At 40.5% G+C, this 16,897-nt stretch overlaps 1 protein-coding gene across 1 annotated transcript; it reads right to left on the bottom strand.

The window, feature by feature from the left end:
* Positions 1–3,257: 3,257 nt before the first annotated feature.
* LOC131253644 (SNF1-related protein kinase regulatory subunit gamma-1-like) lies at positions 3,258–16,302 on the bottom strand. The gene is made up of 6 exons (XM_058254734.1): positions 16,226–16,302; positions 9,617–9,781; positions 8,126–8,568; positions 6,756–7,022; positions 4,002–4,174; positions 3,258–3,640 (listed from the first exon to the last, which is right to left on the bottom strand). The coding sequence occupies exons 2-6, from the start codon at positions 9,777–9,779 to the stop codon at positions 3,355–3,357; spliced, it is 1,332 nt and encodes a 443-aa protein (XP_058110717.1). The 5' UTR covers positions 9,780–9,781; positions 16,226–16,302; the 3' UTR covers positions 3,258–3,354.
* Positions 16,303–16,897: the final 595 nt, after the last annotated feature.

Raw genomic sequence — 16,897 nt, 5'->3', positions numbered from 1 at the left:
CCACCTGCTATTTCTTCAGTGATTTGTTCATGTTCATTAAAGAGATGGTCTTCTTCTACGGCCTCATCTTCATTGCCCCCTTCGTTTATAGTTAAGTGTGCTGCGGGACGTTGAGGACAAGTGTTTGATAAGTGGCCTGGTTGGCCACAGCGGTAACAATTGTTTGACCTTGGCCGAGCATAAGGATTTGAAATCCTACTCGGACTCACTGTTGTGGGTGCTGCACGTTGAGGTTTAGATGAGCCGCTTCCCGTATCACGGTTTGCGGTTGTAGGAAGTTGAGGTACTGGGTCTTTTCCTCGTGGCAGTACTGGATCCTGCGTGGGACCCATCATGGGGGGTCGAGTTGAAGGATATGGACGAGCAGGAGCTCTTGCAAGTTGTGTTTCTGCCTGCCTGCCAATTGAACTGCTTCATCCACAGTCCCGACTGGGTACATCTGAACTCGGTCCTGAATTGTCGGTCGCAACCCACCTATAAATCGTGCCACCTTCTGTGACTCAGATTCTGACAGATCGTTTCGTGTAGCCAGCCGTTGAAATTCTTCAGTGTAATTTGTGACTGTTCGATTTCCTTGTTTGCAATTTTGATATTGCTAGAATAATATCTGCTCATAATCACTGGGGAGAAATCGAGATCGAAGAAAACGTCTCATCCGTGGCCATGATGAGATGGGCGCCTTGTTCTGGCGGGCTCGTGAGAGTTGTAATTGTTCCCACCATGCAGAAGTACCAGATTTTAATTTAAACGCTACAAATTTTAACCTTTTATGATCTGACACGTCCATGTAATCAAAATATCTCTCTACTTCGGATAGCCAATCGAGAAAATCTTCTATATATAATAAACCGTTAAAACTAGGAAGTTCAGCCTTACCTCGATAGTCTCTTTTAGCACGATCTAGATGATCATCTCCATGGATTGGTCGTCTGGCAAAACCCTCATTAAGGTCCTCATCGCTAGAACTTGAATCATCTGGTGTAGCCCTATGTTCTGCCACTGGTAGTGCTCTACGAAAATCGGGGTTGCGTCGTACAACAACCATGGGTGGTGGAGCCACCATGGGTGGGGGAACAACCAAAGGTGATGGAGCATAACCTAGGGCTCGGGGTGGGAGTAGCGCATTCGCAAGACGGTCGAGAGTTACCTGTAGCCCTTGCATGGTCAACTGACTCTCTTGGTGGAAAGCTTCCATTCTTTTCGAAAGACAACGAATCCTTTGATCATCGCCCACAGAATTTTGATTCATACCTTCATGGTTTGCCATCGCCCCGAGGGGAATCCTCGCTTTGATACCAATTGACGCAGGGATGAACGTGATGAGGAACACTACTCCGAATCCACGGAGCTTCTCTGAACTCCTCACAGAGACTTCTTGAATCCACAAGGAAAGAAAGTAGAAAATAAAAATAAATTCTAAGAAATTTGAAATTGATTAATTAATGAATAAAAACGAGTTCACAACCCTTTAAATAGGGGTACCAAGCAATGGGAAAGAAATTAGAATCAAACTACAACTCAAACTCCTAGAATCCGCGACTTACTATAAATAGTAAACTTACTATTTATAAACAGTCGTGAAGTCTACTAGTGCGCAAGGTTTTCGGCCAAAAATAGTAAGTGTCCTATTTGGCTTCACCAAACCATTCTCCAAATTATTCTAAGCTCTTTTCAAGTTGGGCGCAACTCCTAAAGTCCGACGGATGAAGAGTTATAATCAAACTAAAACTTACTATTTATAGTAAAAATGAAATTAAAACAGGGAAACGATCGTCGATCCAGGGGTTTTTCGCAATTCCGGACTGCGCAACCCGGCGTAGCGGGGTTGGTTGGCTTCAGTAGCTCGTTCTACCCCAAAATCATATATTTTACGTTAGATAACTCATTCCGTATTGCAAGATACGCCCGATTTAAGGTTCGATGCTCTGGATCACTTCTGTCGTCGACCGGGCCTTTTCTGATCCATCTTAGCCATGTAACTATCCACGACCCACTCTACATCACTAATTGTTGTAAATACATTGAAAATATAGAAGGAAATGCTAAGATAGGGCATAAGGTCCAAATTCCAAAATATGAGGTTCATTGAACCGACGTGCATACATAAACCGCTATATTTGTTTTGGATCAATTTGATATTTGTTTTTTCCCCCTTCATCCAGGTCTTTATGGCCTAATCAAAAGCTTGGATGTCAAATAAACATTATGTGGTTCCTAGGATTTTTTATTTTATTTTAATTATTTTTTATTATGGTAGGCATTCAATCACTATTGTTTTCCTGTGGTGTGGTCTACCTAAGATTTAGATCTGCCTCATTTTTTGGATGAAGCCCTAAAATGATCTGGAAAATGGATGGATGGCGTGGATAAAACACATAATCTGGCTATTGGCAGGGTCACTAGCCAAACCGAGAGAGAGAGAAGCTGTGTTTCCGCCTCTCTTTCCTAAATTCAAAACAGGTAGCTGTTGCCCGTAACAAAGTCACCTATAACATTTCTTGCTTCCTCACCTGATACAAAGTTATAGGTTGACACTTTGTCACCTGTAAGATTTCTCCTCCAAACATCAACTATAAGAAAAATACCTGTAACTTTTTTACATTTTACAGAAGTTAACATGCATCCAAACGGCCCCTTAAGACAGCATCATTATTTGGGCCCTCAATTTTCAGAACCCCTGCATTGGATCTTCCAAGGGATTTGCTGTCCACTATTATCTGTTAGGCTAGAGGCTAGATGGTTTTGGATCCTTGTAATTTGTCTTTGCATTTTGCTATTTGTTCCATTGAGCCTTTTGATTCCCATCTATTCTGGATCCATGTAGGTCAGCAAGAACGACGACGGCAGGGACACATTCCTTTAGTGCAAAAGAAATGCTAGGGGTACTTGTAAATCTGTCCATGCACATATACTCTTGGTTACCCCTGCCAATGCGGCATGTGTGTGATTTTGGTCTTCATAAGATGGGCCCGGCAATACATGTACCGTGTCAAAATTTGGGCCGGTCTGATAATGGTATGCGCATGATGGGGCTTGCCTGATGAACAGGTTGGAATTCTTACACGTGTGGTAGGTTTTGCAAGTACCCCTAGCAGTACTCTTTCATGAAAGATAGAAGCTCATCAGTTTCCCGCGCGAAAATGGAAACAAAGGCTAAAAATTAGTCATATTGTGGATTGAAGGCAAAGTTAAAGACTTCCATGGTTCATCTTGCTGTTTACTCGAGTTAAAATCATACCTTAAAATCTGCCGAGAGATATCTGAAGAACTGAAGATACTTCCGAAATATCATAGTCAAATGCTTTATGGCGCATGAATGCCACCAAGCGGTTATTGGCTCCGAATACAATAGTATCACTGGCTTAACATTTCCATCAGGCAAAACCCAAAGTAATTATCAAAGTGGTTAGGAGGCTCAAAAATAAAGCAGGAAATCACGTCTCTGAGTGTCACAACTCCAATGACATGACCCTCCCCGTCTACCACGTAAATCCTGTGAACTTTTCTGAAGGCCAGGTTTTCTATGACATTCCCAAGGTGTGTGTCCAGTGTGCATGTTATTGGTGGCATCATCCGTGTCATCCCAGATTCTTGATTTCTTGAAGCAATGGTTCTCATGAAATCCGTTACTGTCAGCTGCCTGCAAGATATGAAAGAATACAACTAAAACAATCGATAATTGTACATGTGAATGTGAACCCCCTTTGCCCCATGATGTTGTGATCCAGACTGTGAATCTAGTAGGCCCCACCATGACATCTCCTACATGGAATAAATCTCATTCATTAGAGATCCTCATTGTCCATACATGTGCTGGAATATGGACCCTTACACGGTAAGAATGTATGATCAATGAGATTTTTTCCATAGGCCCCATCTACAGCCGAACCTCATGGGCTGGCATTTTCATTGTTTCTCTTTACATGACGGAGGGTGGGCTTTCTGATTGTGGTGATTAAACACTAACTGTGCACTAAAGACTCCTTTTAATCCAAGAGTACCTGAAAGTGGAAAAAAGATCAGGTTTGAGCAACAAGTATCTGATGTCTCTGATGCTTATGTTGCCAAGGATCTTCCTCTCGGGACCTTCTACTACTGGAAGGCCACCTATTTGGTTGTCCTTCATAAGCTTGAAAGCTTCCAGAATCAGTGTATCATGATTGACACAGATAACCTGAGCAATGCGACATTCGAAAATTTATGTAAATGAAATCAAGAAAAATCCTTTCAACCATACTATATATAAAGAAAATACTTGCGCTGTCATTTCCAAAATTACATTCATTTTATTACAAACTTCTAATATGTAATATGCTTAAAGAGCATATGGATAATTCACTGTTATTGACAGAAACTCCTTTTCTGCTGCGAATCACCACATTCTCTCTCTCTCTCTCTCTCATTTCTATTAGCACAAGTAAGATTTACAGTCATAATCTACCATGTGCCAATGAGCCATGTTTGTGTTGTATTCGGGCCAATCATCAGGTGGTCCTATTGTCCATGTTCCGTGATGGAAGTAGATGTCCTTAAATGACAAGTGGATCATGGGTCATTCCTTCTTGCCGTTCTTTTTTTTTTTCCCCCAGTTCACATGCAAATCCTATCTCCTTTGTGCATTCGCACGGGGGAACTGATCAGACTCAACCGAGTCGGAGTTGACTTGGCCCAGTTGCATCTGACTGGGATGAATCAACAATCCATGGTTAAGATACAATAACACTTCCATCCATTGCCAGCCACCAACATAAAATGGTTCATACTTCATGATGCATAAGTTACAAGAAATAGTAATGTCTTGATGAGTGCCTGAACAAGAAAGAGGAAGAGGGTGGAGAACTGTATAGATTCTATATGATATAGTGATGCTGCAGGTTAGTTTCTGACAAGATCTGAGTTGGCACAGTTTATTATTTTTTTTTTCTGCATTTATTCAAATTTATATTAAGTTGTCATAAGTCTGAGATTACCAAATTGGCCAAGGTTTTGAGACTCCTTCAATATGCTATATTCAGTCAATCTTGTGAGATTCATGCTATATTCCAAATTTCTTTAAAATGCCCATACAACAATTCTGTTGTTTGCAGTAAATGGCTTAAATAAACAATTTTTGCTGCAATCCATAGATGCAGGTAATTCTCAATGATGGATCTAGTGATCCCTTTAGCATTATAAACTATTCTGTAAAATTCGGTTTTTTTTTTTTTGGTAAATGTAAGAAATCATCAGATGCCATATTGGTAATGGGTTGGAGGGATTCATGAAATATTGGGAGAAAGCCGAGGCGATCCAGGTTGCTAAAGATAAGTTTCAGGGTTCATGTATTTTCTTTCAATAAGCTACAAGAACAACCCCTGCTGTGGTAGGACATACCGAAGTAGTAGGAACAACCTAAACAAGAGGGGCTTATCGACTACCGGAATGCCAGAAGGAACCACCTGGCCTTAGATTGAGCTGGTGGTCCAACAACGAGAATTCCATGTTTCTGTACAACCACAGGAGTGGATTTCTCCTACAGCAGGGAGTTATAATACCACTATTCCAGTGGGAGGGGGTTTGATGGGTTCAACAACTAAAGGTATGGGCTGGTCTGAGAGGGTACTTGTAGGGTCTCATGGCCCAGTCGCAGGACTAACAAAGGAGCAACACTAACTAGGCCAAAGATACTGGTACCGAAGATGATTATATAGGTTGAGCCAGTCCTGAAGTTTTAGTCATAGGACCCAATTACATCTTGCTTGGCATTGACTTATGAGTTGGCTGCGACTAGAACTCAGAGAGAAGAGTAGACCAAATGTGAGTGGAAGAATGAAAAAAAAAAAGGAGACTTAATTGAAAAAAAGCATAATGAGGAAAGGAAATAAACAGGAAAATAGTTTCAAGACAAAACTACAGCAGTCGCCTGTACAGATTCTTTGTATTTTTTTGATGAAGCGAATTTGTGGGACCTAGTGGATCCACCCATGATCAGCGAAGACCATCGTGACCCAAAAATAAAGAAGATTGGATCATCAGAAAGATGCAATTAAGGGCATGCCAAATGTAGTAGTAGTAGCGAATTTGTGGGACCTAGTGGATCCACTGTCCGCTTTGCAAGCTCTTTCTTGGACAGCTGTCGTTGGATCAGGGAGATTGGGGCCAAGTGCAATCCATGGTGGAACTTACTACCTCACATTAATTCTTAAGGCAATAAGGTTCAAAGAATTTGTATGTGAGTGGAGCTCAAATCAAGGTACCTGGATCATGGGCCACTTTGGTATGTTGTGTAGGAATGTGTACATGGTATGTTACTTCCTCCAATACATGGTACGTTAGGGGTAGGATCATGTGCATCACTCCAATACATAGATTGGGTATGTAATTTAGTTTTATATATGAAATCAACATTACAATTTATATAGAAGTGATGAATGCTATTACTATGGACCCTAAATGCTTAGTCTTATATTATCTAAAGAAATAAAAGTATGAAACTCTACATTTAAAGATTAACTTAATCAATAGTAAGAATATAGAGCCACATTTCTGGTCACTAAAAATACCATCTGGATCGCAAATGACCCATAATCTGGTTCACTCAATCTAGAATGGAAAACATTGGCTCAAATAGAAAATCCTACATTAAGAAATCACAGGATGATAAGTGAAGGTTCATACATTCAGAAAATGGCTGCATAAAGCTAAAATTGTCATGGGAAAAGGAATGTAATAACATATTATATGTTTGAACTTTAAAGCAGTGATGGAAACCGCACCTCATTTTGAGACATGAAAGGAAGTCCAAGATCAGAAATAGGACATGCGGCAATGTAATTGAACCAATCTCTCCCCCTGCACATATCAAGACCTTGTACTACCGCTGATTGAGTAATGAAATTCTTAATGAAGGGCTTGCCTACTTCAATTACTGGGACATTCCTCATTCTATACTTCGACAGAAGCAGCAACACGCTCAACATGGAACTATCCAATGCAAGAGGAAGGAAAGGAGCCCAACGGAAGGATTTTACAATCGACCGTACCTGAAATAAGAGGATAATGTGAATTAAGAAAACAATACAAAACACAAAACAGTACTATTTCAAAACTCTAAAGCCCTGCTTTGTAGACATCTAAAACTGAGTTCATATCAATTTACCAATGGTATTTATCTACTAGCGATCTTGATCTCTTATACGTAATGAGTTCATGTTAAGAGTATTTATGTATGTTGCAGGCCACTGATCAGTTAGCTACCTCAGTCCAATTCCCTTTCCTTTTGGGGTTGGCCTACCCATGTGGTGGCCCACCAAGTCAATGGTCCCAATCAGTTGAGGGAACTGAATATTGGCATTCCTCCATATAAAATGGTGCACCATTGCAAAACTTGTTGAAAAAATGGTTTTGTATGGTAACACACCCTCAGATGAGGATCATTTCGTAGCTCAGTTTTCAAATATTTTGACTGTTGCACCAACCTTTTATTAATTGCTTGGAACAGAAATTCCAAGTCCACAGTGAAGAAATTTAAATATCATTTTTTTCCTTTGTTCCTTATTCTGCTATTTAGTTACTATTGGCTAATTGTGATAAGATCCTCTGCTTCTTTCTATCTTACATGCTCTTACATGAACGAAAATGATGTGGCACCTATTGCTGAATATAATAGCAGAAACACCAAGGAGAATCAGCATGAGGACCATTGAGGGTGCACATGTGCCAATGTGGAACAAATGTGCAAGATTCAAGCAATTCATCAAGTGGGACGCACTGTGGACATGTATCAGAGTATCAGTTCCCGGTTTGTTCATTTCACTGGGCTTCACATGCATGTTGTAAAAAGACTCTTGGTCATTTTTTCTAGCTGTCCATTTTTCCAATAAAAGTGTCCCACATCAAGGTGGACCTCACCTGATGAAGGGCTGTTTCTTGCATGTCCCATAGTGGAACGTGTGCTACGAATAGAACCCTCAATCGTCTTTGCATGAATCTTCTCAGCAGCTGTGGTGTTATCATTATGGGATTCAAGATTACAGGTATGCTGACTGAAAGAAACTCCTGGATGTGCAAAATAGTTCTTGAAAGACCTGAACTAAGATTAAGATGAAAGGACAAAAAAAGAGTCTTTGAATGATTAAAAGCTTACTGTGGTTGTTTTGAAGGGTTCTTCCTGAACGAGGACATTGTAGAAGTCCTCTCCCAAACGATCAGCAGCTGTAGGAGCATCTTTTACCATCACTTGTTCTGCCGCCAGTCCCCCGGCAACCGCTGCACCAACAGCTGCAACAGTCAGCCCAGCAATTGCAACTGGGCCAGTTGCACCCATGGCCAGTGCTCCAAGAGCACCAATGGCACCCGCTCCCACTCCAGCAGCTGTTGCAGTTCCTGCGGACAAAGCAGCAGCAGCAAGCTCTGCATTCTCCAACACCCACAGTATAATTGCAGAATAATCTATGATTCCTAGATACCTGTCCCTCCAATCTAGACTATCTCCTGAGTCTGGATTTCTCACAGGAGCAGACATGATGTTGTTTTCGGATAGAATTTTAACTGCATTGACAATAGTTGTGTCCGCTGAAATTTCAATCACTACACAAGAAAAAAAAACAAATTAACAGAATGAAAACAAGTAGTATGGCATCGAAACAATATAAAGCAACCATTCAGATTCAGAATGATAGACATAATCTTTGCATTGTTATATCATTAGGAAGTTCTCATCACCAACAAATACAAAGATGTGCCATGTTAAGGGTTTTGTAAAGAACTAGGGCAGAACTAGGGATCCTCATTTATGGCTATCCATACCATCCAAATTGTGGCCTCGTGGGGCACATTGTGTATGGAAAACATACTGATCAAACAATCCTAACCATCCAATGGATGTCTATCAAATGGATTGTGAGAAGCAAAATAGTGACTGGTCCAAATTCTAAGGGAAAAAAATAAGATGTTTACTATTATCCTCTCAGTGTGACCGTTGATTTATGCTCCATCCACAGTTGGGCCACCAGTTTAGCCAGTCTGGATTGCTTTACAACTATATGCCATTTGTATGTTGAAGATTCACTACCATCAAAGGAGTCTACCAAAGATCTATAGTTGATCAGTTTTCAGGTCCAGTGTAAATTATTCCAAGCAGTCAGATTCTTAAACATCAACATTAGACTGAAACAAAAATTTTATTAATACTATCAATTGAACCCATTTACTCAAAGGTTTTTATTTTTTCCTTTTTGAATATCTTGTAAATCATATATACATCACAAATCTGTCAAATAATCTCTTAATAATATCCTCAATATTCCATTTTGTGGAATGGAGGAAACCCACCAAATCCAACATTTTCTCTTTCACACCATTCATTTTGCTGAGGGGTTTGTAAATATCCTTTCTTGGCAGCTAAATGCTATTACAGTTAAATGAGAGAGGGAGGGAGAGTTCATCACATAAGTTATGCTACTATCCAAGATATCAGTATCACATGTACTTGTATTCCAAGGCATACTATCTTTCATTTCAGTAAATAAATAATGAAATAATATAGAGAAATATTTGTGGGATATCCAGATAATATCAAACACATGAGTGGAAAATTCTAGAATGTACAACGACAGAAGAGAAGCACCAGAATCACCTTTGCCGCCTGGAATTTCTGGAAAGGATGACACTGGAATCTTTGCAAATGCATCTGTTAAAGATTCCTGCAAGTCATATGGTAACTTCTTTTGAGATTGAACCGCCTCGAAATACGCATCATAGCTTGGAATTCTTGAGATCTGTTGAGCCTCTTTTGCCATGCCTACAAATAAAGAACCAGAATTGATCCATGTAAGATATCCATGTATCATTATTTATAATAAATTACATTGAATAAATATCATATTGCTCCTCCCAATAACTAAAATGTCCACATCCTCAATTAAGATACATCTTTACCAACTTCTCCCAATTGAACTGGTTCAACCGATAGTTCAACTGGTGGTTCTACCAGTTCAACTTAGTTTCTACAGATTGGGAACTGCTCCCTATCTTCTTCTTCTTCTTCTTCTTTTTCACTCAACTGCTGGTCTGGTCCTGTATTAAATCATTGCTTCTGAATCATCCTGTCGCTTGTCCTTTTTAACTCCTTTTTTTTTTTTTTGCACATGTTGGACTTTTCTGCATGCCTATCTTAGGAGCCTTAGTGGTTTGAATAGACATAAGGTGTGGAAGTTGAGGATGCGATATGAAAGTGCGCCGAAGGAACTCCTAAGCAACCTTTGTGGCATAGGGAGATGTAATTGCAAGGTATGGAATTGCAACTATCCTGATGGTGAGGCAAGTGCTGGAGAGCATGGGTAGCATTGTCTTGTGTGTCCATGTGGAAAGATAGATACCGGTGGTTCTGCCTTCTAGCTGTCAGATAAAAGACACGATTGGTCCTGATCAATCATTACATGAATAGTCCTAATGCACCCAGTCTGTAACAGTGACGCAGTGGTTCTGTGATCCAAACCGTTAATCTGATGGGCTCCATTGTGCGATGTCCACAACGTTCAAGAATTGAAGTAGGATGGAATACTTACCGATTAGAAGATCGAGACTCCCAATTTTAAGAAAAAATTGATCATCCCTTCACTTGCAGAAAAAAATAAACAAATGAAAGGAAAAAGGTAATGTATGTAGAGTCATCCCACAAAGAAATACCCAAAGGGTCATACCAAAAGATCTGTTGGCATCATAACACTAGGTTCTAGAAGAATCACTCTGATATTAGACTCCCATAGCAGGAAAACTAGGAAGAATCACTAGACTTCCATAACATGAAAACTAGAAAATAACTTTCGTCCAATCAATATACGAACCATCAACCACAGCATTGTCTTTCTATAGGCTGTAAATCTAGTCTAGATTATTCTAGAAAGAAAACTCTCATGCCTTTTCTGTTAAATTAGCATCTCATTGGACCCTTTATAACTGTCTTATTCTACTCAACTTAGGATATAAGAGAATAATTAAACAAGGAAGTTAAAAAAAAGTCCAAACATCACTAGGACTTATACCAATTGTAGGGGATTATGACACAACATACAGTTTACAGGGATGAGAAGGGTCACAAAGACTCGACTCCAAAATACCATACAGTTAATACCTAAAGCTTCTTAAAGACATCCAATTGATCCTGGAAGCCCGAAAAGTCAAAATTTCCATTAGATGGGCAATCCAATTTTGTCGTCCCCACAGTTGGAATAATTGATCTAGTCCACAAGAACTATCAGGACCTTTTATATGATCAAGACGATGAATTAGGTCAATTAGAAGATAGATGTGGTCCAAATCTTCAATATGGATGTTTGGATAGCCTAAATATTCAATCTGCATGGTTAGGATGCGCTTGATCTATAGTCAAACTTGGGACCTGATGTGCAATCTAAACCCCTAAATAAGCCTGATCACACAAATGGAAATATCTTGGCCTTGACTGGATGAGTGGATGTATTGGTTGCATTAATTTACCCCAGCTCGAAGAACAGTCTTTTTTTTTTGGAAGAACAGTCTTCCTCAAGTATGAAGTTGGTGCTTGTCGATGGCCAAAGTTTGCCTTCATGCTGTGCCTTCTTGACGTAGGTGGAAGTTGGTGATGCTGTTCTATATGTCAAGTTGACATCTCTTATATGGATGATGTTATACAAGGTTTTGAATATCAGATTTAGTTTAAAATGACTTTATAAGCTTCCTCTACGGTTGAAATGGAAAAAGAAGAGGAAAAATGATAGACAATTTTTTTAAAAATAATCATATTTATGGCCGTATTGACACTGTATCAGTGCTGATTTGCCCTGTATCGGGCAATATTGCATGATATGGGCTGATACAACCCATTTTTAGGGTGTGCCGATTTAGCCTTGTATCATGTATTGTGTCCGGCTAATATGGATATGATACATCCATATCATCGATAAACAATACAGATATTTAAAACTACGGCAGTTTATCACATACATAATTGTGTATCATGAACTTTGATGATGCCTCAAAATTCTTCTTGGATGGTGAAGAAGTTTGCTTTGAATTCTTGTTCATGGAGTGGGGTTCATCCTTCCTTTTGTGATTGGTCACCTCAATCTGTGCAAGGTAAGAGTTAGAAAGGAGGCTTAAGCTCTGGTAGCTTCTTTTCTTCAGAACTCTTCATTGTGGCTATTGATCTATTGTTTTGATTGATTTCCCACATCGTCATCATCATTTGATTCAAGGGTAGGCTCATCCATTGGCCAATTAGTGAATCCCATGAGTGATTTATTAGATAATCCATTTCACTGTCATCAATCCAATAGGGAATCCTTACATGTGTATCTTCGGTCATGATGCGTTCATTAGGAACCTGTCAGGATTTTCAGGCTGCACTTCCTTCAATTCCATCACAAATGTTTCCTATAGCTCCTTCCTTGGTTCTTGAATTTCATCTTCTAGAAGGCTTTGTGGACATCTAGATTCTCTTAAGTGTCGAATTCATTTTGAATTCTTTCCCATTGTTAATAAATGTTTGAATTCACATGAATTTCATAGTGTCTAATCTCTAACAAGGTGAGAGTTCATCCACATTTTGGATTAGGAGTATGGAATGCTCATTAGAGTGAAGGATCACAAGAAGATTGGCGTGAAACTCTTTTGATAGAGGTCTAGAATGTGTGGTACGAGTGGAAAAACACGTAGCCTTTATTTGCACCGAAAACCCCTCAGATTGCCCGAATGTCGAATGCCCCATATATAGGAACCAAGTTCCAACCGTAAAAAAAGGGCAGAAAATGGTCGGTGCGATCGATTGAACTCCCCTACGATGGGATCGAAGGCGGGTTCAATGGCATTGAGAAATTCCAGAAAATATTCATTTTGTTGTTGGACATTTTTAGGCACCTTCGATCGATCGAGCTTGATCAATCGAGATCACTTGATGGGATTAAGGATCGCTCAATGAGATCATGAATCACAAAGAAACTACTATTTTGGGTATACGATTTCACAGTAGCTTTGCACCTCTTTTTAGCCTTATCATGTTCCAATTAAGCTTCTAAGGCTAAAGGATGATCAATAAGGTATGCCTATTAAGGTGAGGATTGTGTAGAGGTTATGGGGTTATTTTGGGTCAAGGGTTAGGGTTAACAAGGTACCTCATTTACTTGTTGTTTGCCCTTAATGCTCATGTCCTCTTGTGTCTTCAGTCTTCATCTTCCAATAGCTCGACCGACAACATGACACATAGACTTACGTGGTGGACAAACAAGGTGCACAAATCAGTGCACTAACACTATTCACCTATAAGTGACTTACAACTTATATTCAAATAAGTAGCATGTGACTTTCCTTGTAACTTAAAACTAACATGCATCCAAACGACTCCTTAATAGATAGCTCGTGTAACTCTTTCCCTTTACTGCTTTCAAACAGAAGATCTGAATTTCCTCAGAGGTTTGCCAGCCTCATTGGCACCCCAACACTAGTAATCACAAGTGCCACACTAGTATATGCGTAAGTCATCTAAGCCATGTATAAGGTGGAACCCAACTAGGATATTATTGAGCCAAAAATTTCAGGCTGTTCAGCCATCTCCTATGGCCAATATTTTCGAAAGTAGTAGATGGTGACTTTTAAGTGAAAGTCACAACTTTAAAACTTATGAGCATCCAAATGGGGTGCGGATTAGGTGAGGCAAGGGTAACAACTTACAAGTGACTTCCAATCCTTACTGTGTGGTCCACTTGAGATTTTGATCTGCCTCATTTTTGGGACCGCACCCTAAAATGAGCTGGCAAAACAGATGAACGACGTGGATATACAACACACATTGAGGAGGGCCCCACGGTCAGGGCCTCACCCACTAAGCCATCACCCCTGCCTCACCTAATCTGCGCTCATCCAAAGGACTGCTTAGTGTCCCAAATAACTCTTTCCCTTTACTAATTTCAACCAGAAGATCTGAAATTCTTCATAGCTTTGCTAGCCCCATATGCACCCCTGCACTTGCAATCAAAAGTGCCACATTAGTAAGTGTGGGTCATTTGAGTCGTGTATAATGTGGAACCCAACTGGGATATTATTTGGCCAAAACTTTTGGGATGTTTAGCCCATCCACCATGGTTCACATGTCCTGAAACAATAGATGGTGACTCTGATATTTCCATACATGTAGAGCTGGGCAAAACAAATCCGATCTAGTGGATCTGACCCGTTCCGACTCGATTCTAACCTAATCGACGACCTGGATCGGTGCGGATCGAGTTAGGTATTTCAAATCCGAATGATTTTCGGATCGGGATTGGATCGTGGTCAATCCGGACCGATCCGATCCGAAACCCAATCCGAATGGATTCGATCCGATCAGATCCGACCCGATCCGGAGCCTTAGGAGGATTTTAATGGAGGATATCCAATCATTATTGTTTTCCTGTGGTGTGGTCCACCTGAGATTTTTATCCCTCTAATATTTTGTATCAAGCCTTAAAATGATCTGTAAAAATGGATGAATGGCATCGATGAAATACATACATCATGGTGGGGCCCACAGATCACCGAACACAGGGAGTAGCCAATCCGTTTCCGTCAGGCGTCAATACCACACACTAGCTACTGCTGTAGCCTAGGCTAGCTGGCTAGGTACGTGGCGTGCGAAGACGAGACTGAAGCTCCTCAAGCTCTGAGTTGTACGAACGGTTCAAAGGAGATCAAAGTTACATGGGCCTCACAGTGATGTATTTATTATATCTACACCATTCATATATTTTTAGAGATCATTGTATAGCATTATCAAAAAAATGAATAATATCCAAAAATCATCTGGACCACGCCACAAATAGCAGCGGAGAATGGTTTTCACCGTTAAACATTTTGTGTGGTCCAGTTGATAGTTAGATCTGTCTTATTTTTTGTCTCAAGCCTTATGACGAGCTCGCCAAATGGATGGACGGTTTGGATATAACACATACCCCATGATCAGACCCACAGAACTTGCTAACATTGTTACAGCAAGTCACTTGCGTGAAAAGCACTCACTGCACTTTCGTGCAGTGCATGTCAACACATGTCCGGTAAAAGCATGGATATGGTAACGGAGAGTTCTTTCAGAGCCATGTGGGGCCCACTTTGATGTATATGTTCTATCTAAGCCGTTCATCCATTTCGACATATCGTTTTAGGCCTTGAGCACAAAAAGGCTGTATATTAAAAGCTGAAATGGACCACACCACATGAAACAATTGGATTAAATTCATACGATCTGAATCCTACCGAACCCGATCCGACTCGGTTTCCCTGACCAAGTTGGACTTGGTTCGGGTCAGGCCAATCATGTATCGGATTGGTTCGGATCGAGTTCGAGTCGAGCCATTGAGACTTCGGATTGGGTCGAGTTGGACCCAATCCGATTCGATTCGGACCGATGCCCAGCTCTACATACCTGCATAATCTACTTGTATACTTGAACAACCTGAGTTTGTGATGCAGGACAATTAACCGCTTGCTCTAAAAGCTCAGACTAATAGAGCATGACAAATTAATCCGTTTATCTCATAGCCCATGCCCTACATCCATGGGTTAGGTCCTCAGCCAAATCCTCCTCGTAGGCCCCAAATCCATGGGTTCCGCCCCCTCTTGGACCCCAAATTACATGGGTTCTACCTCACACGAGCCACCCGTCTCACATGGCCCCAAATCACATGGGTTCCGTGGGCCGCCCACCCCGAGTGTGCCCCTGCATCCCACAGGCCACCCTACTCGAGCCCGATGTGAAAATGCCCCCCATTAGTTTGGGTTTAGATCATCCATACAACCATCTCATATGATAAACGGCTCAAATCTCCTACAGCTCTGAGCAGAAAGTGCTGCCATTTTGGACTTTTTAACTTCTCGTTTATCAAAGCATTCATCTGTGTGGAAATTATACGATCCGTGGCCAGATACTTGATCCCTATTTTTATTTTTATTTTTATTTTTATTTTTAAAGAGCAGCCCAAGATCCTGTGATCTAGACGGTTGATATGAATCCTTAGCCCTGAGGATCATATAATTCCTCATGATCTAACCAAACCATCTAAACAATTCTTCTATAATCTCTAAAAATATATATATAAAAAATGCAAATATCAGCATTTATCTATGGAAGATATGCCATCATAAACTCCAAGTAATTGCATTAAAAAATAAAATACAGAAAATTCCCACCATTGCATTTCAATTGATCACAAGCATCAACGGCATGGATCACACTTACCTTGCAATCTCGCCTTTAGATTTGGAGTTTGAGGGAGAGAGGGGGAGAGAGACTAGACGTCTTTCTCTGCAACGGGCTGCTACTTATATGGGAGCTCTACGTCTGCCACGTGTATTTTGCGGGGCGATGTGGCTGGAGCACCATGGGAGCGGATTAGCTGTTTCCCGGGTAAAAACTTAGTGGGCGTTACCCTTACCGTGTGGGGCCCATCATGAAGAATTTGTTTCATATCCATTCTGTCCATCCGTTTTCTAAGATCATTTAAGGAAGTTATTCAAAAAATTAAATATATCCAAACCTCTGGTTGACCACACCACTGGAAAATTTGATGAATGACCATTAAAAGCTTTTTTAGGCCAAAGTTTTTGATCAAGATAATCTTTGTAATTTCCATTAATCCACTTCTGTTTGACATTATCAACGGGTTTGATGGAAAATAAACATTATGGATCTATTTACAGTGGGCCTCGGGAACTTTTTAATGGTAAGCGTTCAATCATCACCGTTTCTTGTAGTGTGGTCCACCTGAGATTTGGATATAATTAATTTTTGTTACTGCGTCTAAAATGGTACGTAAAAACGGATGGGCAGCGTGGATATACAACATATGATCAAGGTGGGCCCTATAGTAAGGGTAACACCCACTGAGCCGGGTAACACCTAATCAGCGCC

Source organism: Magnolia sinica, chromosome 1, assembly GCF_029962835.1.
Source record: "Magnolia sinica isolate HGM2019 chromosome 1, MsV1, whole genome shotgun sequence".
In the NCBI taxonomy this organism is placed as follows: Eukaryota; Viridiplantae; Streptophyta; class Magnoliopsida; order Magnoliales; family Magnoliaceae; genus Magnolia; species Magnolia sinica.
The sequence above is the reverse complement of the archived record's forward strand: the minus strand, read 5'-3'. Positions and strand labels throughout refer to the sequence as shown.

Excerpts from the sequence above, each read along its gene's own strand:
- LOC131253644 (XM_058254734.1), bottom strand. The coding sequence starts at position 9,779 with ATGGCAAAAGAGGCTCAACAGATCTCAAGAATTCCAAGCTATGATGCG. Across the intron at positions 7,023-8,125 it reads AACCCTTCAAAACAACCACA|GTACGGTCGATTGTAAAATC; the intron begins GTAAGCTTTTAA and ends CTCTTATTTCAG. Across the intron at positions 4,175-6,755 it reads CTTTCATGTCTCAAAATGAG|GTTATCTGTGTCAATCATGA; the intron begins GTGCGGTTTCCA and ends CGCATTGCTCAG.